We start from the raw sequence: 23,322 nt of genomic DNA on the forward strand, positions 1-23,322 counted from the left end.
TTTTTCCACCCACCAGCAGCAATATTCCAACACCTCAGGTTTTCCAACATTCTGTTTTTTCTCAAAGAGCAGCCACCATTCAGCTGTTAAGAAAACAATTTTTTGGCAAATATGGAGAATGCTTCATTCCATTGCAATCTTCATAGGTACACTTCAGTCCTACAAGAACTGTGTTATTCACAGAAATGCGGTCAGAAACTGCTCTATTAATGCCTTACAAGTTACACCTTGGCACTAAATGCACATTGAATTCGAGTCTTGTAAGCTTTTAATATTTAGGCAAGTCTTCTGCCCCTTGGCTCCTGCGAGAAAATACAGTCTAGGAAATACACAGGGCGTGCCACTAGAATGGCTTAAGAAGTTCCAGAGACAGTAAACATTGGGTAATAATACAGAATATAATATTATATTATTCGGAATCAGAGGAATTAAGTGGAAGTCTCCTTTTTCATTCAATAAAACAGTATGACAATACAAAGTTTTAAGTACTACTGCATCATCTTATTTTCTTCAGTATTACTTAGTCAGCAACTAAGATGCTTAAGTCCCCACATCACAAAATTCAGCATCTCCATCTTGTCTAAACTGTTGCAACGAATAGCTGGGGTTGGAAGGGATCTATGGAGGTCATCTAGTCCAACCTCCATGCTAAAGCAGGTTCACCTTGAGCAGGTTGCGCAGGACTGCATCCAGGCAGGCTTTTAGTATCTCCAGGGAAGGAGATTCCACAACCTTTTTGGGCAGCCTGTTCCAGTGCTGCACTAACGCAACCGGGGGCTTGTCAGCACAAACCTCGGCGTGCCCTCGGGCAGAGGGGACGCAGCGTTGGCCTCCACAGCGTCCTCGCTGGACGGCTCAGTGGAATCGGCAGGGGATGGGTGCGTGCGCTGGCTCCTCCTCAGAGGAAGCACGTCCGGCAGCCGATGGAATGGCTGGCGTTAGCCCGGAGGCAAAGAAGGCGGGAGGGGCTTCTGGTGTGAGTTCCAACAGGTTTATTTGCAGGAGGGACCAGGGTCCAGAGCAACCTCGAGGAAAAGCGGGCTCGCCCCTTTATGGGGGGGTGGAGCAAGGCAGGGAAAGAGAAAACAACCAATGGGGTACAAGCAGAGGGGAGGATACCATTTTTCAGAACAAATGGGGAAAACAGGGAGGCAGGAGTCATAACAGGGAACCAATTAATAACTACAAAAGGGAGAACTTCTGGAACAGGGGGAGGTAATTTAGGATTTGGAGCCACCCAGGGGGAGGTAACCTAGATCTCAGTGATCTCTTCTGGTGACTGACATTTGATGGTTTCAGCTCGAAAGCAGGCTGAGCCACCCGAACACTCCTCATATTCAGATGGAAGTTCCTGTGTTTCAGTTTGTGCCCACTGTCCCTTGTCCTGGTACTGGGCACTGCATTTCTTGCTCTTAAAATATGGAAATAACTACACATTCACAGTAAGAGCATTGTAATTATACACAGATCAGCATATTCAAACAAATACAAGAGTTGTAATGACTTTATTTAGACACATTTTGTGTTTTCACTGTCAGTTTTGACAGAGGGGTGAAAGAACACAAGCTGTTCTGCATTCCACTTTTAATAAATGTACAGTAAGCCACAGCAGAATACAAGCTGGAGAAAAGTTTTGTCAGCATTTTCCATTCATTTTGCTAAGTGCCAACACTATTTTGGTTTGCTTGTGCTATGCTTATGTACACTGACCCCTCTGGGAGAGGGCTTCAAGTGAGATGGAAGCTGTTAGTACGAGCGAATGGCTGGTGGGACGGTCTGGCAATCCTGCTCGTTCAAAGTTCTGTCGATCACTGGTCTGTACTTCAAGGTAACCTGAAGTAAGAGGGAACAAAGACTTTAGGACAACAGGATTCAGAGAATGAGATCCAAAAAACACCAACAATTATGATTTTTATAGGATCAGAATTCAGTTCTTCCTTTGAAATACCATAAAGCAGTTCTACTAAACACCCAACAACAGGTTTTGTCACCATTACAAAAAAGCTTTTGAACTAGCCACAAGGGAAACACAATTCCAGCTCAAATAGCAAAGTCACTTCCCAAAGATCAACAGTAACTTCTCCCAGTTAGGCCTACTGCTCAACAATGGAATGTGTTCAATTTTGTGACAGTCATTTGCAGGAGTATCACCATTTCCAAGGCTGTTTATTAGAAGCAGCAAAAAAGACCCTCAAGCACCAAGCTCAAAGTACCTTCCCAGTTGGGATATCCACGTAGGAAAGCGTGTGCTTTCTCCAGTGCTCCTCAAATGGCTTCCGCTGTTGGCCTTGGAGTGGCTTAGAGTAGTCAAACTCATCTACCCGTAACTAGGGAGAAAATGAGATTAGTATAGACCAGAAGCTGTATCTGCAAATCACTTCACAACCACAAGATTAACTGCCTTTCAATTACACCTGTAACCCAGCATGTCTCTGGACAGACACCAAGCTCTCTGTTAACACTGCCCGTGTCCAATTTGAAATGCTCAGGCTTAGCAAGGGCTCTAAGGTAACTTTCCTTGCTTCAATTATTCTGTTTATGCATCTTTATGTCCTGTTTATACATCCATGATATTATTACTACAGTCCTGTTTTAGAGGCCTCTAATCACTCAGGTGTGCGCATGGAACTCTTCTCTAGATCTTTCCCAGCGTGTCATGTATTGGTCCCCTTATAAATAACAAATAAGAATAGATAAAGCAGAATAGATAGGACTCCAAACAAACAGTACACTAATCTTAACACTGAAGACTGTACTTTGAAGAGCTTACAAATCTAAAAGAATCCATCTGAGGACACATAAAGGAGATTCAATTCTACGTGCAGGTCACAGAAAACATTTATACCTTATAATCCTCTCTGGCATGGGCACCCCGGGACTCTTTGCGAGCCTCCGCAGCATAAATGGTTTGTAGAGCACAGAGCATCAGGTTCTGCAGTTCAAGGGTCTCCACCAAGTCAGTGTTCCACACAATACCTGGTAAAATATTAAAATACTATGGAAGACGGTCTACAAACAAGAGAAATACATGTGAGTGAACCAAAGGTGCATCATCAGTTGCACTTAAATAACCAAGTTCTCTTAAGATACACCACAAGACATGGCAGTTTATCTGTCTGCATCATGATCTGCTCAGCTGGAGAATGAAAACTGAGTGTCCAGCCTATGAATAGTCTTGCTACCTTTTTGCACCTCCCTGGCCTTTTCAGAAGACACTGACAAAGTTCATCATTCATCTCAGTATTTGCACAACTTCACATCATGTTATGAGAGCAGTGTGTACCTTACACATTTAAATCCAATTTCAGTCTCTGCTTCTTTGTAACTTTACACAACTAGAAAATGACTGGTAAGGTCAAGTATTTTACCTGATTACTATGTTTAATAAGTAGGGCTTTACAAAATATTTTGAAAGATTCAAAATCTTCAGCCAAACATTCAAGAAACACATGAGGTTTACAGAAAAAAAGAAAACCAAAACCATCAATACACTTCCCAGAGTACTCTGGGCAAGGTGCTCTCTGCTATCAAATTACCTCTGTCAAAAGTCTTTAGATGAGCCAGATCACCATAAATTTGGCTAAGTTTCTCACAGCCTTCTTGGAGTACAGAACCAGTACGAAATACAGCAGCATGGTTTTGCATTGCCTGCAACACAGTAGAACAAAATCAGTTTGATATGAAGCATATGAAAGCAGATGACTTCCTTAGCTTCAGCAGAGCTTGATACAGAATTGTTCTGAGTTCAAACTTGTCTGCAGTCTGAAAAACCCCCCCATTCTTCCATTCACCCCAAACAACTGAAATCCCATTCTACTATACAGCAGGTAAACTACACAAGAGGAATAACTATGAAGGGAAGAAGGAATTAACAGAAGTGATACAACCTTTGCTGCACAATCTTCTCACAGTTTTTACTTCTGCATGGCAAATCCTGAAGTCCACTTTGCCAAGTCACCAAACTCCACTATTGCTTGCAGCTTGTCCCACCCTGTCCCCAAGAGCTTCCCCAGGCTTACCTTCTGCATGTTAAGTCGTGCTTCTGAAGTCCTTATGCTTCCATCAGCAAACCTTAACTTGTCAAGATTAGCAACTGACTCTTCACCAGCATTTGGTTTAATGGGGGGAACTGGCTCTCCTAATAAGAAAATTCCAGTAAGTTTGGCAGTCAGGCTTGGGTTTGGTTTCTGGCAGTTTCATAGACTAGTAATTACTAAAAATCAGATTTGACTAAAACATAATCTGTTTTCTTCCTCTGAGGTACACAGTAAGTGTAACTTTCCTGAAGTCCCACCAATTATATCCATATATTTAAAAGTTCTCAATGGAATATGAATCCCATTCTTTCGTATAACAATTAATAGAGATTTTATAGGTTTGGCAAAATTCTGCTGTTCATTCCTTCGAAGCAGCACTTGATGAAAATTCTTCTAAACTATGGAATAAACCTGTGGAATAACCTTCTGCTATGCTTTCCTTGTCTCCTCATTCCCAAACCTCCCACCTTTCCTTGGATGTGTAAGGGACCAGGACAAGTCAGTAAGCTTGGCGGTTAGACATGAGCCTGGCATCTTGCCTCTAATATGGGAAACCATGTGTTACTGGGCAACGAAGCAAACACAGCATCTTACCAGCACAGTTCATCTCACAGGCAGCTTTGCATTCAGATTAATAAACCCCTTTCTACAATTTCAAATGCTAAAGAGTCACAGAAGGATTTGAAAAAATGTTGACACAAAGCCAAACACAGTAAGCGCCGTAATATCTAAGCTGATTCCATGAGGATTCATCAGTCTCTGCAGTTGGTGCAGTTTGGACATTAAGCAGTAAGAAAACAGACAACTACTTCTGGACTGCAGCTGCTCTGGCAATACAACTGGCACTTCCAGCATTTTGTTAGGGGCTGGAAGGGAGAGCTTTCTTCTTTGTTTCTCAGGTTGCTGAACCAGATTATTTAAAAATATCTAAGATTCAGCAGTGAGAATCCAGGGAATAATGAAATACTGCAATTTGTAGTATCTATCTCTTATCACTTGCATGTCAGTCCTTCTAATATATAAATCAGCAAGGTGGCAGCAAATTCCACTATACAAAAAGTGCCAAGTATAAGACAGATTACATTTTGATGTAGAAGATGGTGCAGGATGTAGAGAAGTCAGTCTTTGCATTCAATATTCTGTGTTAATTTGTCAAAAATCCTGACTGTTCATGCCAATAGCATTGACCCAATAGTTCTAAAAGGATCAATTACAAAACAAACAGTAATGTCAAAACATTTGCATGGCAAAGAACACACCTACAAAAAGCATAAACACCGATTTCTTCCTTTTCTAACAAATAAGAGCTTATGTCTATCATTCTAAATTTGAATCAGGTAGCAACAACTCTTCGTTGGGCAGAAATTACATCATGAAGGCAAATACCTCTAGAAAAGTGAAACTTACCAGGCTTGCATGTATTTGCAATAGTCAGGGCACAAGCACGACCGAAGACCACCAAATCCAGAAGGGAGTTAGCTCCAAGTCGATTTGCGCCGTGGACAGATGCAGAGGCCGCTTCCCCGCAGGCGTATAACCCAGGCACCACCTTATCCTCACCATTCACGTGTGTGATCACCTGACATTGCACACACTCCATTAATACTCAGCTTTTTTAAACAGTCTGTAACAGTGCAAACCTCCTTATCTGCAGAGGCCACGTGGATGTAAGGATGGAACACAACAACCTTAAATTTTTTCCAACTCTAAACCTAGAATTACCTTAGTTCTAAAGGGGAAGTAGTAATGTATGCAGTACGTAAATACAGATGGGACTAAACCCCAAGATCTCCTTATGTATGCTTATGAAGAGTGCATGGCTCCATTTCACCACAACCCTGCAGCAAGTCAGAAATGCACAGGAATAAAGTCCGACCTGCACACGTTTCTAAGGCAAAATTTCACACTGAAATTCAACAAGTACAATACACAAAGAGAAGAATTCAGTTGACACCATCACATTGACTTCTGACTAGTGTCAGTTGGAGGATCTGCTTTAGTGTTTAAATTACATGAACTACAGAGGAATAATACGTGTTAACTCATGTTACAGAATGCAATAGAGCCCTACTTTGATCTATGTTCAACTATATTATCCTCAGCTTGATAAACAGAGAATTGTTGTCACACGTGACAGCAACTTCATTTTAGCTGTTTCTGGGGACTCCCACCTCCAGATGGACTGGAACTTGGCTATCAAGTTATTTAAGAACACAAAAAAGACTGTGTGTTTTAAGTACTCTGACATCATTATTATATTATTAAAAATTGTATTAATCATCCTTATGTTTATGAAAAACATTCTTAATGCTTTTCTATTTGGAAAATAATTTTTTAGTATGATGATGAAAATACAGTCCAAAAGTGACGTGTATTCCTTACCTGTCCTTTGTAGTTAGTAGGAATACCTCCCATATTATAATGCACAGTAGGCAGAACAGGGATAGGCTCTTTAGTGACATCAACTCCAGCAAATATCATGGCTGTTTCGGAAATCCCTGGGAGACGGGTTGCCAGCTGCTGTGGTGGCAAGTGGTGCAACTGCAGGTACACATGATCTTTTTCAGGACCACAACCCCTAGCAAAAAAAAAGCAACACTGGAATACATAACAGGAATTTACAAACACTAGTAGCATTTCTAATCCAATCTGTTTCATCTGTGAAAATAAATAAGTTCTTTTTCAAATGTTATCTGACAAAAATTAGTATCTAGCATATTTAATAAGACTGTGGCACTTGGGTGAATTGAGGCCATTTTCCAACTCCCAGTTTTCTTTTCACAATAATTCACATTATTTAAGACTTTAAACTATTACATCTCTGCAGAAATATGTAAAAATTAGCTAAGTAGTCAAGAGAACAGAGCACCAAATTATTTTAATTGTTTGTAGTAAGAGCATATACATTAAACTTGTTTGAGCAACTGTCTCTAGACACACTGAATTCAAACAGGAGACTCTTAACATCATCGGTTCTCTGTCAGTATCATTAGGAACTAACAAGAAAGATTTCTGCCTCACACACAGAGATCAGCTTAACAATCATTAAAGCTCACTCTCATGAATTACCATGTGCTTATCAAATGAAGTATTGCAACTCCTACAGTCTAGTATGATTAAGTATTTATTCTGCAGCTTTGTTAAGAGCATTTAACTAACCTTCCTTCACGGATTTCTATGGTCATAGAGCGAGACACTACATCCCTAGAAGCCAGATCCTTGGCAACAGGTGCGTATCTCTCCATGAATCTTTCACCTTGACTGTTGATTAGAATACCTCCCTCTCCACGACATCCTTCTGTGATAAGGCAGCCAGCCCCATAGATACCTGTTCAAGAAAGAAAATGCCATCAAAGGAGATTCTCTACACAGCTTCACAAATGTTCATCAGGATCATGAACACTGAATAAACAAGGTCTTCTCAAAATAATACAAGCAGATAAGAGGGGCAGATTTCATTCCACCCTAATCATACCACCAGGAACTGTCCCTCAAGACTACATGGAAAAAAGTGTTGTTAGTCCTTTTAAACACTCTTTCCTAAAGGTAAGCAAGTTGATCTGGAACACCTGTAGTATTTCAAGTGTTAAAACTAGAAGTGATCTGCACCCATCAATATGTCAGGAGAATTTTATGAAGACCTTGTAGACCTTCAGCAATTATTTTAGAACTTTTAATAAACCAGAAGTTGATACTCTCAGGGTCCATTTGCTCATTTTTGTTCCCTCTTCTCCTATGCTAAAGCATAGGATGACTTCAAATCCTGTGGAATGTAAAAGCTTACTCAGTTTTCCTTTAGAGAAGGAAGGCCTACTTGTTATCCTGCAGCACTGGTCATCACAGAAAACAAAAATGCAAACTAACTCATGCACTTGATAGTTATCTTAAAAGCTACAGAATTATCATATAAGCAATGAAGCTTTAACTAGAAGAACCTTAACCAAGTTAACTGAATATTGGATCTCTATGATACAACAACATTGTAAAAGTATGCAAACCATTTACAAAAAATCACATCACGAATTAAACTGAAGCATTTAATTAGCTACAAATCTAGTTTTTGATCATTGTTATTCAGTTTAGATACTGCTCATGTGCTATAAAACTGCAGTTCTAAATATATACCTGGACTTGAACTACCCCACTTAATATAGAATTCCCTAACATTTGCACCTATCCTATCCCGTTGCTCTTTTATCTAATATCAAACCCCTTAAAATATTAAGGACAATGGAAATACAAGTTTAAGAGGTGGTTTCAGCTTGTAATTCATAAAACCTGTTACCATTGTAAAGACAGCACCTCAAAATACTTAACATTGCTCTTTAAATTACAACAGCAGAGACCTTTCTCACGTTTTATCTTATTCTCAAATTTATATTCAACAACAGTTGCAGACAAGTCTAAACACATCACAAGCAACTACTCAAGTGCTGCAGAGAAGTGCAAACTGACGTGAGCACACCATGTTTCAGGTGACATCAGGCTGGTGACCTGTCACTAGTGGGATTCCAGAGGGCTCTGTCTTAGGCCCTGTGCTCTTCAACATCTTCATAAATGACTGGACACAGGACTGTAAGGGATACTGAGCAAGTCTGGAGATGGTACAACACTGGGAGGAGCTGAGGAGCTGTCGATTCCCTCCAAGGCAGAGAGGCCGTGCAGAGAGACCTCGACAAATTAGGGGACTGGGCAATCACCAACTGTATGAAGTTCAAAAAGGGAACATGCTGGATTCTGCACCTGGGCTGGACACAACGCTGGATGTACAGACAGACTGGGGAAGGAGATGCTGGAAAGCAGTGCCATGGAAAGGGACCTGGGAGTCCTGGTCAGTGGAAAGTTGACCATGAGTCAGCAGTGCCCTGGCAGCCAGGAGGGCCAAGTGTGTCCGGGGGGCATCAGGCACAGCATCAGCAGCCGGGCAAGGGAGGGGATTGTCCCGCTCTGCTCTGCACCGAGGCAGCCTCACACTGAATTCTGTGTGCGGTTTTGAGCACAAAAATATAAAACCAATATTAAGCTATTAGACAGCATCCAAAGGAGGGCAATGAAGATGGTTAAGGACCTTGAAGGGAAGCTGAATGAGGAGCAGCTGAGGTCACTTAGTCTGTTCAGCCTGGAGGAGACTGAGAGGAGACCCTATTGCAGTCTACAACTTCCATGTGAGGTGAACAGGAGGGGCAGGCACTGATCTCTTCTCTGTGGTGACCAGTGACAGGACCTGAGGGCATAGCCTGAAGCTGTGTCAGGGGAGGTTTAGGTTGGATATTAGAAAAAGGTTCTTCACCCAGAGGATGACGGGGCACTGGAACTCCCACCAAGGGAGTGGTCACAGCACCAAGCCAGATGAAAGTTCCAGAAGCGTTTGGACACTGCTCTCAGGCACATGGTGCAACTCTTGCGGTGTCCTGTGCAGGGGCAGGAGTTGGACTCAATGAACCTGATGGGCCCCTTCCAACTCAGCATATTCTGTGATTCTGTGAGATTTTAAAACAACACAAAAATCTGTTCAACTCATTAAAAATAATGCTGCAAGTACTATTTCATATTCTGTACCTGTAGGGTGAAACTGCACAAATTCTAAGTCCTGGCAAGGAAGCCCAGCTCGTGTGACCATGGCAGTGCCATCACCAGTACTGGTATGAGCAGATGTGCAGCTGAAATAAGTGCGGCCATACCCACTACGGAACACAAAAGTCAATAGAATTAGCAGGAAGAAAAGTTAAAACATCACTAGAACATACCACCAAACTATGCTGTTTGCACAACTGTGGAAGTAGAGAAAAGGGTTAACAAGAAAAGTGCAGAAGTTCAATCAAAAGAAAACAAAACTGGTTTCAAATATGCTCAACCATATTTGAAAAATGTCTGGTGACAGAAAAAGAGTACCAATATCAGAAGCTTTCTGCTAGAAAAAAAAGTTATTTCAGAAAGTTCTCTCAATCCATACCATTCCACTTCATTTGAACTATCACTAGCAGTTTTATAAAAAATAGCGTATAACAATGGTTTAGATCCCCCTGGTTTTATATTCTTAGATTTTAAAATTTAGTTGGCCAGGTACTAAACATGAATTATTACACTGCAAACATCTAGGTTAGTCTCCAACATTATTGAGAACAGCCGATCGGCCCAGTTTCAGGACAAACTCTCAGAAGAAACAGCAATGTACATATTCTGTGTACCTCAAAGTACACAAGCATGAAAAATGTGTCAGAAAGACAAATTTGGTTGCCTACATAATTTATTTGTATCTTTTACAGATACATTTATAAATATTTTTCATATTGAAATAGGACACAGCCATAAGCAGCAGAAGACTAATGCAAATAGCATTCTAATAGACATTCTAACAAACTTTGCAACCAAGTAATGTTAAGTTACACTCATATTATGATAGTTTCATCCTAGAACACTTAGAATTACAGTGGCAATATCTTAATGAAACAGATTCTCTGGAATGTTGACAAAAGCCATTTCCTACAGGAAATTCAGAACTCTACAGACAGACACATTGGAACCACTGCAACTATGGCTGTTTTAAAGAGTACGTTTTAAAAATCAAAGACCATCTGAATCATATATATTACTCTTACATATTCTTACTTTATGCCATTGTTCTAGAATTCAAAGTTAGACCTCATACCAAATTTATACATGGTCACAAAATCAGCATGTGCCTTCTTTCAGAGGGAATGACTGAATTCAGTTATATTCCTTTTAAGTGTGGGGGGGAATGAACCCATAAATTATGTTTTGTCAATCAATGTATCTTCTCCACGCTGTGGATCTGAATACACATGCAAGCACTCAAACTTCCAACTGATAACGCTCCCAAGTTTTGGTCCTTCATCCCAAATGTTACATTACCCAGTGGCAATGACCGTGTTTTTTGCCCTAAAACGATGTATGGTTCCATCTTCAATGCAGAGGGCAATAACACCACGGCATTCTCCATTCTCCATAAGTAGGTCCAAGGCAAAATATTCAACAAAGTAGCTTGTATCGTATCGTAGAGACTGGAGGAAAATTAGGAAAGGAACTTTTACTGAAGTAACCTCTCTTCAAAATTGTGAATACACATGGGCTGTATCAGGATAAAAAACATCCCCACCAACTCTCACAGAAGACTGTTTCCTCGTAACTATTTATTACTGAATTTGCTAATTAATCTGCTCTAGCTTTAAAAGATACAAGTAGCAGCAAAAGCACTTAACTCTGAGCAGTCATGAGTGAGTCAGCAGGACTTAACCATTTCACTCTACACTTGGCAACACATTAGCCAGCTGCAGTGCTCCATACATGTACAAGCACGTCGCACTTAAGCGCTCCCAGAGATACGGAAAACACTTCCAGGAGCCCAATAAACCAGCAGGAGCAGGAGGCAACTAGTCAAACATTCTTTCATGCCCTCAGGGATCAGAACAGTGTTTGGCAGCATTGAGAATTTGTATGGCAGCAGCACACACAGTGCGACGCTGGAGGAGAGCAATTAGCTGGCTACCAAGTAAATAAAAAACAGTAGCTACCGGGCACTTGGATTTCTGGTTTCAAGTAGCTCACTACCATTTTCAAACAGCCAGAATTTCCTTTAATTATCGTTTGCAGAATTAACAGGCAGACATGCTGGAACACTAGTCACTTACTTGCCATAGAACAAGCTCAGGAATGCACAGTAGGCTTTAGTTCATTTACACCTTGTTTCCCCCTCCTCCCAGTTTGAAGACGAGTGAAAAAAAATGCTGGCTTGTGCCTCTTTACAGAGTTCCCCAATGGTGCTGTGTCAAATTTTTGGAAAAAAAGGGCTTTTGGGGCAAAGTTTACATAAATTCTCTTTGGGTCTAGTTAACAGACACAAAAGTACTAACAGTGCAGAACTAGTCCAGACCAAAAAGCTGACGCTAATTAGTATCCATTGTCTTCATCCTTCCACATTGCCTCAGGAAGGAAGATAACCCAGAAACGCTATAAGCCAGTCCCCTGGATTCCTCATTCATATGTGAACAGCTACATGTTTGTTTGCTCTGGGATTGATTTTTTTTTTCAACCTCTTGGGGGGAAAAGGGAAAAAAAAAATCAGTCAATGCAAATGCAAAAACCCAAACCAAGTTTACTTCACAACTCCTTACCCTGCCATACAGAGTATGTAAGAGTGAATGTCCAGTCCTGTCTGCAACACAACAGCATCTGTGGGCCTGTCCTCCTTTTCCAAACTGAAGACTCTGTCCACCGAACGCACGCTGATAGATTTTTCCTTCTTCAGTTCTGCTGAATGGCATCCCGTAATTTTCCAGCTGTTGAACCCAAATGCAAGCATCAAAAGCTATTGCTTGTGCATCACAATACAAGAAGTTATTTTAAGGAGATCTCCTTGGAAGCTAGCCTGTGTTATTTATAACTACAGCTGACAGCAAATCCCATGAGTCTCACCTCTATCACAGCAGCTGGGGCTTGCTCAGTCATGTAGTGTATGGCATCCTGGTCACCCAGCCAGTCCGACCCTTTCACTGTGTCATAGAAATGCCACCTCCAGTTATCATCCTCCATGTTGCCCAGAGCAGCATTGATCCCTCCCTGTAAATGAAAATCCATTTTCCTGGAATTACACTACTCAAGTACAGCTTTAGTAGGTTTACCTTATTTCTATTAAAAACCACACACCAGTTATGCATCTATGTACAAGAAATAAAGTCAGATTTAATGTGGCTGTGAAAAACCTGTAAACTCCTCAGTTTCACAACGGCTTGTCCTGCTGTTCTGTGTGAAACAGTGAATCACAGCTGCACTCAGGGGAGACAAGCAGCACTGCATTTTGATAATGTTTAGAAAAGGGGAAGAAAAAAGAGGCAGTATCATGAAATGAAAACATAAGGGGAAATAAGGATTTTAAGAATGACTGGAAGTGAGATTAAAAAAATGTGTCTTGCAACATCACTGGCTTGGAAGCCAAATGAAATGTACCTGTTACTTACTATAAAGTTTGGCAGGGATAGGTTAATGGTTGGTCTCTTGTGATCTTAGAGGTCTTTCCCCAACTTAATGATCCTGTGATTCTATGATATATTACCCCCCTAAAACGTTTCTACTAAATATGCAATATTTATAAAAAGAAGCACAGCCTTGAAACAAGATGTTCAAGTGCCCCATTCCTAGAAGCGTTAAAGACCAGGCTGGATGGGGTCCCGAGCAATCTAATCTAATGGGTAGAACCCCTGCTCATGGCAGGGGCGTTGGAACTGGGTAACCTTTAAGGCCACTTCCAACCCAAACCGTTCTGTGATTATTCTACATCCAAATCAGCTTTCTGACAGCAAGCATTTTTTAAACATTGGCTCTGCCTCATTTCTCACCTGTGCAGCAACAGTATGAGAGCGGGTGGGAAACAGCTTGGTAACACAGGCTGTGTTAAACCCAGCTTCTGACAAACCAAAGGCAGCCCGCAGGCCTGCTCCTCCTGCACCCACAACAACTGCATCAAACTCATGGTCCACTACTGGGTATTGGGTAGAAATCTGGAAAAATAAATCAGTTTGTTATGATCACAAATAGCTCAAGAGAGGTCAAACAATTTTCATAAAAACACAAGCAGGATAGGTATAATGTTCTCAATAGACTTTTGCAGCAATTGCTACATCTGTTATCCTCTCTTGGTTGGAAACCATCATTAAAAAGAGTCAGGCATTTCAGCAACTCAGTCTCACGAAATACTTAACGGCAACTTCCACTACAAGCGTGATGTTTCCTGTCTGTCAAGCATTTAGTGCATTACTGAATCACAATATAAAAAGTACAAACATACCGAGTCAGAAACCTTTGTGGAGGCATTTTTCTTTCCATAGACTGTGAAGTGCAAGTTCCGTGCGGGAGCCTGGCACGCTGCTGGCCACTACGGAAAGAAGCCAAGACAACTATTATGGAACAAATGTTTCCACAGGATAGACTTTCGCCATTCTCAGCTACCCTATATTTATAACAAATCTTCACTTACCACTGGTAGCACATATATAAGAATATTAATGTATTTTAGAGCTACCTGCAATGAACCTCTGGCTTTCCTATAGTCATGCCATATAATCAAAAAAAGTTTGACTGATGAGAGAACAGCCTGAAGTTAACAGGGCGTCCCAGGCCATGCATTATTTACTTCACTAACAGTGACCAGCCTCTCAGACCTGTCTGAGGCTGCACTGACAGAAGAATGTATTTGCAATTAATGCTGTAGTATTCTTGTAGTTTTTCATAATTAAGCAGAGATGAAGACAGCTTTGTGGAAACCATAGGAAGTAATGGAAAATTACTCTCCTGTCAAGTAATCCCCAGAATTGGAATTATTTCAGGTGGTCACAGTACTGAAAATTAAAAAAGGTTGTAGGGAATGGTCTTCCAGCTGAGCATTGCTTCAAAAGTCAGAGATATTTCTCTTATTCTTTATTAAATTAGTGACCAATTTGGAACCATTTATTAATACATAAAATAAGCACAAGGGTGCAAGTTTTACCCTTCTGCAATGTCACTCCCTCCCCCCAACATGTTCAAAACCAAACCAAAACAACAAGCACTGCACCCAAACCTACTCAGTATGCAATCTTTGCTTGGATAGATTAGAACAATCAGAATTTTAGTCTCCACCTCTCCAATGTATCAGAATCTGGTATTCCTTCTTTACACAGTTCAGAAACAAAAAGCCTAACTCAGCATGTACGATTGCTGAGAACAGCAACACAAAACCATGTGTGCGACCTGTCCAGTGACATCGGCACTTCCCTATTTGAAACATACTCTAAAATTCGCTGAGTGTTATCTGCCTTTTCCAGCAGCTGTTACATTCATGGTTCAATCACCCTACAATATGCTAACAAGGAGCTCTTCCCTGCCCATTACTTCCAAATGTGCACCTCTTCCATCATCTATGAAGTAAACTACAGTACACATTCCTCAACCTAGTTTTATCATTTCTCATACCAGTTTCCTCAAATTATCTTCTTGCATAACAGCAGATCTTACTCTGCCATTATACTTGCTAACACGTTTCTGGTTTCTACTGTCATCTTGGAATGAGAGATCAGTCTCAACACCTATTCATAGTGTTCTACCAGTACTCTCCGCCAGGCAGCTCCTCTCTCTGTTCCACACTGCTGTGTTACCGGCTTTGAGTCCGAACAAAAGTCCGCAAAGCAGAAAAAGATGTTACACTTTTCTGAAGAAAACACTGATTGCAGTGATCCTGAATTGTTATGCTGCCAGGAAGATCATGACCCTTGTGAAACTTAAGGTCCAGCCAGGGCCAACTCACTTCCATCTAGAACACGGAGACACTCTTTAAGCATTTCCCTTTCTCTGTAGTTGTCTTTTCTGCACTTGCTTTGTAACACAAGGGCAACTACAGCTCATTTTTGTAATCCCAAGCTCTTTATGGACATGCAGGATGAGAACAGTAAGAAGAAATGGAAAAATCCCACCTCACCATGGAGAAGAACAAGCCTTCATGCAGGACTTACAGCCCAGCTTACAGTCTTGTAACTTAACAGTCCAACACAAACCTGCCAGATGCCTCAGCAGCCCTTTCTGGCCACACTCACCAGCCAGGTTCAAGCAACTCAGATACACACTAGCTTCCCACACAGGTACAGAATCACAGAATGCATTAGGTTGGAAAAGGCCTCCAAGACCATAGAGTCCAACCAATGACCAAACACCACCGTGTCAACTAGACCATAGCACTAAGTGCCATGTCTTGTCTTCCCTTAAACACTTTCAGGAATGGTAACTCCACCACCTCCCTTGGCAGCCCATTCCAATGTCTAATCACCCTCGCTGGGAAAAAATTCTTCCTGATGTCCAACCTGAATGTCCCCTGGTGCAGTTTGAGGCCATTTTCTCCCATTCTGTCACTAGCTGCATGGGAGAAGAGACTGACCCCCATGTTGCTACAACCTCTCCTCAGGCAGTTGCAGAGAGTGATAAACTTCCGCCTGAGCCTCCTTTCCTCCAGGCTTAACAACCCCAGCTCCCTCAGCCACTCCTCACAGGACTTGCGTTCAGACCCTTCACCAGCTTAGTTGCCATTCTCTGGATTCGCTCCCGCACCTCAATGTCCTTCCTCAATTGAGAAGGAGTCCAGAACTGAACGCAGCACTCGAGGTATAGTCCCAGCAGGGCCGAGCAGTGGAGCACAACCACGTCCCTGCTCCTGTTGTACACGCAATTATTGCTGATACAGAATGAGTCTGCGGCGAGCTTTCTACCCCGCTGCTGGACCCGCACCTGCCAGGCTCCTCCAGGGCCTTTCCCAGCACATCCCGTTCCCGCTACCTCCCTCAGTCCCTCAGGACCTACTCAGGGCCTCAGGCTACGGCGGTCGCTTCCCGAGCCGGGAGGCGCGGCCCAGCTATGCCCACAGCCACCTACTTCCAGGAACCTGCCCCCGGGACACGAGTAGCGAGGTCGGTGCCTCTCCAAAATAGCACCGGAGGGACCGAACTTGCCGGGGGTGGGGAGATTACCGGGCGGGTCAAGGTCAAGGAGGAGACAGCGGAGCCGGGCCGCCGCCGGCAGGAAAACAGGGCAAGACCAAGGGCAAGGACAGGGACAAGAGCAGGAGCAGGGACAGGAGCAAGAGCAGGGACAGGGACTCACCGCCCGGGAAGCCGCGACCGGGCGCAGCCAGCGCTTCGCCAGCCCCCGCGCCGCCGCCGCCGCCATCACGCACCGCAGACTTGGGGGGGGGGCGCGGGGGGGGGAGGAAGGAGGGAACGGACGCGCAGGGCGCACGCGCGGGTCTCGGCGGGACAGACCAACCATGCCGCGGGGGGGAGCCCCCCGCGCGAAGCTTCGCCAGTGCGATCCCACCCCACCCAAGAGCTGCGTGATGGAAGGTTCCTAAACTGCTCATGTTTTGAGCGTAAATATCTTAAAAAAAAAAAAAAGAAAAAAAAAAGAAAAAAAAAGCCTAGGATTGTGTTACTGCCATTATTTTTCCTTGGTGAAATATTGAAAAATGTAGTTCTGCAATACTGTAAGATTCGGCCTCTTTTTCTCTCTGACAGCGCCTTAAGTATTGCGAAATAAACAGGCCAGAGTTATTTTCTGAAGTTGTGCGAAAGACCATTTCCTAAACGTAAGACTTGGACAGAAGGGCGAAGGAAAGACTGTATTTTCGCTCTAGGACAAAAAGTAGACTCAGCAAGCCCAGAAGGTGGAATTCTGACGCCTCTCACGGCTGCGTTCCGCCGTCGGCGCCACCGGAACAGAAAGGGCCGCTCCGGGGCGGGGACGGACGTCCGGCAGCGCCCAGGGCTCGGGCGAGTCCTTTTGTTGTCCCCCCCCCTCGGCTCCCCCTCTCTTCCTCCCGGCTGATGGGCCGGCCCGGGAGGGGGCGGGGCCGGCAGGTGAGTGGTAGCGCCCGGGGTCCGCGCGCTCCTGGGCTCGTGCGTGGGGGGAGCGGGACGGGGGCGGGAATGGGAACGGGAATGGGAACGGGGATGGGCCCGGCATGCCGTGTCGCGGCCGGGGCTGCCGCTCAGAGCGCGGCTAAGTTCCCAAGTGTCGGGGCCGCCGTTCGAGAGGCTCGGGCAGAATTCCTAGTCCTCCAGCGGGAGGAGAAGGTGGCAGCGGGAGCGGCCCCGGCCCCTCTGCGCGCAGCTGAGGCCGCGTCTCCCCTCTGTGCATCGCAGGTGCCTTCATGAATAACTTAAACGACCCTCCCAACTGGAACATTCTGCCCAATCGGCGCGATCCCGGCGATGACGGCAGCAGGTGGAACTACGCCCTGCTGGTCCCCATGCTGGGCCTGGCCGCCTTCCGTGAGTAGCGCTGGGCCCCAGCCCGAGGGGGCTCCTGGAGCAGTGCGGTGGTAGAGGCATGCTCCGTCTGGGGACTTCCCATTCTTGTTTATAATGGCATAAACAAGCACTGTTGGTATCGCTAAGGCAATGACCACTCCGTACATGGAGTTGAATCCAAATTTAATAAGCTCTAGTTTACAAAGCTCTCAAGAAAAATGGATGCAGGATGTGCTGGAGAGCCCAGAGGTAACAACCCCAGATGTTGCTGATGTATATTTATATACTGGGCCTAGAACGTTCTCTGTGCAGTACCTGCATCATAAACCTCCAGTTTGTTTCTCCATGACTTTATTTTCCTTCTCTAATCCAAGTAGTATGAGTATTGGCAGTAAAAAAATGGGGTTATTTCAGAGAAAGCATGATCATTTAAAGTGACTCACTGTGAAACAGGGGCCACGGAAACAGTTATTGTCGGGACAAGTAAATAGAAGTGAATATCATTTGGGAGGGCAGGAACGAAAGTTTTTTATGACTTAGTAGCTTCATTTGTGGCATAGCTAGTTAATCATACCCGCCATTGTTACCTGTTATACTTGCATCTGAAGTCTCATTTATATATGATAGGTTGGATCTGGACCAGAGAATGTCAGAAAGAAATAGAAAAAGAAAAGCAAGAGTACTACAAAAAAGAGTCGACTTTACAAAAAGACCTGGAAGGCAAATACCGGGATATAATCATGGAGAATCGTCGCGCTGTTGCTCATCTGGAGGTGGAGCTGGAAAAGGAACGCAACAGGACCCTGAGTTACCGTGAAGCCCTCGTGTCCCAGAGCCGCAAGCTAGTAGAAGAGAGAAAGCTCCTAGAACAGGAGCAGGAGAAGCTGGAGCAAGAAAAACAAGTCCTTTTGCACACAGGAGCAGAAGGTACATTGTACCAGAGTTGCCTGGCAAAGGAAGAAGAGTGGCAACAGAGAGCCAATATTTTACTAAAAGAATTTGAAGAGGGACTGAAAGAAAGACAGGACATCTACTGCAGTCTTATTGTCCCCAGAAGTCAGAGACTAGAAATAGAGAAAAATCTGCTAGTTAAAGCAGCAACTGATCCTGTTGCTATGGCTTTACATGTGGAGAGTGGCTTAAAAGATATTTTCAAACATGATCACTACTGTGGCAATGTGCTGGACAGAACCAGAAGTCAAAATGGAAAGCTTATGTGGCTGTATCTGAGATACTGGGAGCTAGCTGTTGAACTGCAGAAATTCAAGAGGGTAGAAAAAGCCATGTTAGGAAAACGCTAAGTAGGGAAAGCAGAGGGATTCTGTGAGATCCACCATGCATGGTAGGGACAATCACAGTTGTAGTCCGAAGCTGTTAAATTCTTCTGCTGTGTTGCCATCTCTCCTCCTCCTTGCACTTGTGTTTGCATGGGATGTGTGTAGTTCTGGTGCCTTTCCTCTCACTAACAACAGATGCTCTGGTGAGCTGTGCATGCTCTTAAACTCTGTGTGTTTGTGTTGCAGTATAGAGATACACCAACTCCCACAGGTGTCAGAAGCAGCAAAACGGAGCAGAGGCATTTGCCTCACTGATGGTCACACTCCCTTAACAGAGAACGGTGATTTGTCTCCCCCAGGTGCAGCAGCACATTGTGCTCCTTATCCCTCACATTTTACATAGGGTCTCAACAGTCTCTTTTTTTATTACTGTTATTTTTTGAAAATTTGTTTAAGCAAGACTGACTTCGAGGCAGATGTTTGGGAGAGACGGTGTTGGAGCCAGATGCTCGACACATAAATCTTACGTGTCTGTATGTACAATTATATAAATACATATATGTGTGAGAGTGTGTGTGTAAGCAGGTGTTAGTATTCTGGGGGGGGGGGGGATTGGTTCGGTCCTGTTTCAGATTAGTTAGTCTTGCATTGTTTTCCAGCTTAATATATAAATAGTGCTTTATGAATGAAACATCCAAAAGATGCTAATTCAAATAACACATAAAGAAATAGACTGATGCCTCATTGGCACTTGGGATCCATTCTCAAATACTAGGGAGTGTATAAACTGAAAGTTATATTTTCATATATTTGAGATAATTTAAGAATACTTGTTTTTTTCTCAGTCAAGATTTTAGTTGTAACCCAACAATGTGCCACCATTATGGATGTCCCCATGCTGCTGCTTCTGTGTCCTAGGGCTGCCACCTGGTTTGCTTGCCGGAACCTCCTTGCCATTGCACCTGGCTGTGCTCCTTGGACAGGCCCTGTTTGTTATTTGCAGGTGGGAACCTGCAAATGCAGCCTGCACTGGTGGCCACTACTCCCTCTCCACCTGTCCCCCTTCTCCCACAACTGAAGTATGTACTCTTCTGCAGCTCTTAAATTTTATGCTTGTGGTTCACCACTTTACATACACATGATCATGAAAGCCTACAAATATACAAGCTTTGCAAACTTTAAAGAATGGGGGCTTTTTAATTTAGCTAGTAAAATAAAATAGATATGGTAAAAATAAAATAATAGGTATGGTAAAATAATATAGGAAAATGAACAGATCCAGATTAAAAAAATCTAACAACAAACAAACTAAACCAAGTGCATTTCAATACCTGAAATTTCTTAGAATTTTGAGTATACTTTGAGTCCTTTTAGCAGTAGGAACCACCTTTTTTTCATGTATTTTGAATTACTTTTTTCTTCTTTCTAGTCAAGCCTTAGACCTCAAAGGGGCAGTGTTTACCCTTTTGTTTATAACATCTAGTCTTCTCTGTTACTTTGATTAGTGTTGGTTGGTTGTCAGTTCATTAATTAGCAGCTTATTATTTACTGAGGGCTGGACTTGACAAACACGTTTGCTCTAGGCAATCATGTAGAACCATGGCTTGGAAGCAATCCAAGCTAAGTGAATGCCTTTCCTGCAGATGTGGGGTTTTTCTCTTACTGTTTTCTCCTGGTTTTATTTTAGTCTGAGCACAGAAAACAGCAGATAAATCTTTTGAAACAGTGTGTGCAACTTAATCCTGTTACTAAGCAGAAATATCTAACGTAACAAAATTCCTGAACAGAATAGATGTTTCCCAAATATTCGGTTTTCCAGTTGAGATTTTGCTCACCTTGGTAGTACTAATTATACTGTTGTGTTATTAATCCTTTTTTCATACTGATTTTTTAAATAAAGTTTTAGTAGACAAACTTGGAGAAAAAAAGAGAGATCACAAACACCAGAAGGGCCACAGTTTGTCTGGGTGCCAAGCGTGTGTGAGTTGGGAGATGAGAACGCAATGGAGTTACTACTCATGTGTGACACCCTGAGCCAAGCTGCTGCAGCTGGACATAGGCACACACTCAAATTGCCCAGGAGAACAAATTAGTTTGAGTAACAGCCTGTGTGTAATTCCTTCAGGGTGGAAAGTGACCGTCCAGCTGTGGCAGCCTGCTCAGCTGACTGAGAGCAGAGAGCGAATCAGTGCCAGTGTATTTGAGATTCATGCCTTCAATTTGTACAACTTAGCATTAAGAGATCAAAGATTTTATGCTTTTTCTTTTTTTTCATAGTTTGTCACTCATATCACTCAAAATGTTGAAAGAAAATGTAATCAAGGATAAAATACTATTTTTTCAGTATAAATATGTACAGTCCAGCCTTACACACTTGATTGTACAGGGTTGGATGCAATGTAGTAAAGGTTTGGTATTCACTTTCTCTTTTTTAGAAATGTCATTTATTTGTACAACTAATTGAAGTATTGTTCATGGACACTTTGAAGATCATTGTATTAAGAGTGTAGAGTTATTTCAGAAGGCTTTTTAAAAGTGTATAACTGGTTTAGAAGTACTGGTCCTGTTAGTTTCTACCAAAACTCATATTTGTAGGTATGCAGTGTATTTTTGAAATGTTCCCCCTTTGTAGGTTGTTATGCTGAAAATTCTAATATAAGTTTTATCTTGCCCAGCACTTGTTCTGAATTTGTTAATTGTTTGGAACTGCCCACGTATTTATGTAGAATGCAGGAATAATCTGTTTTCAAAGTATTTAATGAACTTATTTTTGTTATAAAATTGTCACTCAACTGTTTAACAATTAATAAAAACCTTTACATATTTCTGCACTGTTTTGTAACTTGGGCAAGGTGGGTGGGAGAACTGGAATTTTCTACTTTATTCAGATTTTCCAAGCTAATTGCACCATTTTTGGTTTTATGGATTGTACATTTTTTGAATTGGCAAGTGAAAAGTTTTGGTGGTGGTGCTGGAAAAAGAATATGTTGTAAAGGTTTTTTTTCTTAGGAAAGAGCACTGCTACACAGGTAAGTGCAGAGCATTGACTGAAGATGTGGCATTAAAAGTGACCATCCCTCTGAAAGGCTGGGGACGTTCCTTCGACAGAGTGTTGTGTAGGATATTCTGCCTTCTTCCAGAATCCCTCAGATGTCTCCTTCTGCATGTCAGCTGCTTTTTAGTTCCCTCGTCTTCCTGCTCTCTGTGAAGAATTGCAATCCAGCTGCTCTAGGACAGTGTTCAGACACTCTGGAAATCCTCATTGCTGTAATAAAAGATCCTAAATCTGTTTGTATTTGACGCAATCCTTCACCATCCTCTGGCTCTTTAAAGCATGGGTTTGAGCACTCCTGCGTGAGCATGAGAGAACAGCGTTGCTTGCAGAGGATACAAGGCAGAAACGGTGGTTCAGTTATTGTGATGAAATCAAAGGAATCTGAGTTACTGCTGTGAAAAAAGGATGAAAGTCAAGTTTATAGTTGCAGTTGTGGTGCAGCTGGATATGGAGGCTTTGCTGCTGTGCATGCCAAGGCCCGCATTTATTGGTCATTAATTTACTGCCTGGTCCAGGAGCTTTCACTGCGTATCTGAGACAACAGCTGGACCTGCTAAGAAGTAACTCGCTGAAATTTAGCGTAGCTCAGCAGTGAGGCAATGGCCACTTCACAACAAAACAGCTGAGTGATTGCTGCAACAAAAACTGAAAGTAAACTGGAAGTAAATGTGCTTCTGGAAACAAACAGTCTGCGGGTGGAAGAGTTTGAAGAGAGCTGGTGGATTGTGAGAACAGTGGTGGCGGCTGTTTGCAGTCATGCACCCCAGCAGCCCTGTGCTGAGGTCACCCGAGCTGTCCAGCTGCTGAAAAAATGCCTCTTCACTCTTGTGCTCATCACAGGTTTATGTTTCTCAGACACCTCTCCTCTAAGCTTACGCAATCAGAACAAAATCCTCAGCTGCCGTGGCTGGTGTTTGTATCGCTGGATGCTGCTTCCCCCTTGTGGCTGATGGCTCTTCCAGCCGGCAGCCGCAGCCGCATCCTCTGTTCCCATGAGCTCCGCTGGAGCGCATCTCCTGATGCTACACAGAGGTAGCTGCCCATCAGAGAGAGCTCTCTGGCCCAAACGCCTCCGCACGTAATAACAAGAAAGGCGAGCAAAAACGTAGTGTTCGGTGATCAAACCAGGATGAACTTGTCTCTACTGAAGTGGGTGCTGCGGCAGACCT

General features: G+C 43.0%; 2 protein-coding genes across 3 annotated transcripts; one reads left to right on the top strand and one right to left on the bottom strand.

Moving 5' to 3' along the window:
* Positions 1-1,486: 1,486 nt before the first annotated feature.
* Positions 1,487-16,779, bottom strand: SDHA (succinate dehydrogenase complex flavoprotein subunit A). Its single transcript, XM_042048779.1, has 15 exons — positions 16,677-16,779; positions 13,840-13,926; positions 13,391-13,552; positions 12,471-12,614; positions 12,170-12,334; positions 10,911-11,059; positions 9,597-9,721; positions 7,197-7,365; positions 6,420-6,615; positions 5,445-5,616; positions 4,020-4,138; positions 3,537-3,648; positions 2,846-2,976; positions 2,214-2,327; positions 1,487-1,833 (listed from the first exon to the last, which is right to left on the bottom strand). The coding sequence occupies exons 1-15, from the start codon at positions 16,740-16,742 to the stop codon at positions 1,747-1,749; spliced, it is 1,998 nt and encodes a 665-aa protein (XP_041904713.1). The 5' UTR covers positions 16,743-16,779; the 3' UTR covers positions 1,487-1,746.
* Positions 16,780-17,266: 487 nt separating this feature from the next.
* On the top strand, positions 17,267-21,925 carry CCDC127 (coiled-coil domain containing 127). 2 transcript variants are annotated; one of them, XM_042048782.1, is made up of 3 exons: positions 17,267-17,428; positions 17,714-17,842; positions 18,449-21,925. In XM_042048782.1, exons 2-3 carry the CDS (start codon positions 17,722-17,724, stop codon positions 19,120-19,122), a joined length of 795 nt encoding a protein of 264 aa, XP_041904716.1. In that variant the 5' UTR covers positions 17,267-17,428; positions 17,714-17,721; the 3' UTR covers positions 19,123-21,925. The 2 variants fall into 2 exon arrangements, with proteins under 2 accessions (XP_041904716.1, XP_041904717.1); XM_042048783.1 differs by lacking the exon at positions 17,267-17,428 and having other exon boundaries at positions 17,728-18,070.
* Positions 21,926-23,322: the final 1,397 nt, after the last annotated feature.

The sequence above is a fragment of the Corvus kubaryi genome, unplaced genomic scaffold (genome assembly GCF_017639235.1).
Source record: "Corvus kubaryi isolate FWS band 111438036 unplaced genomic scaffold, C.kubaryi_AGA036_p1.0 68, whole genome shotgun sequence".
Taxonomy (NCBI): Eukaryota; Metazoa; Chordata; class Aves; order Passeriformes; family Corvidae; genus Corvus; species Corvus kubaryi.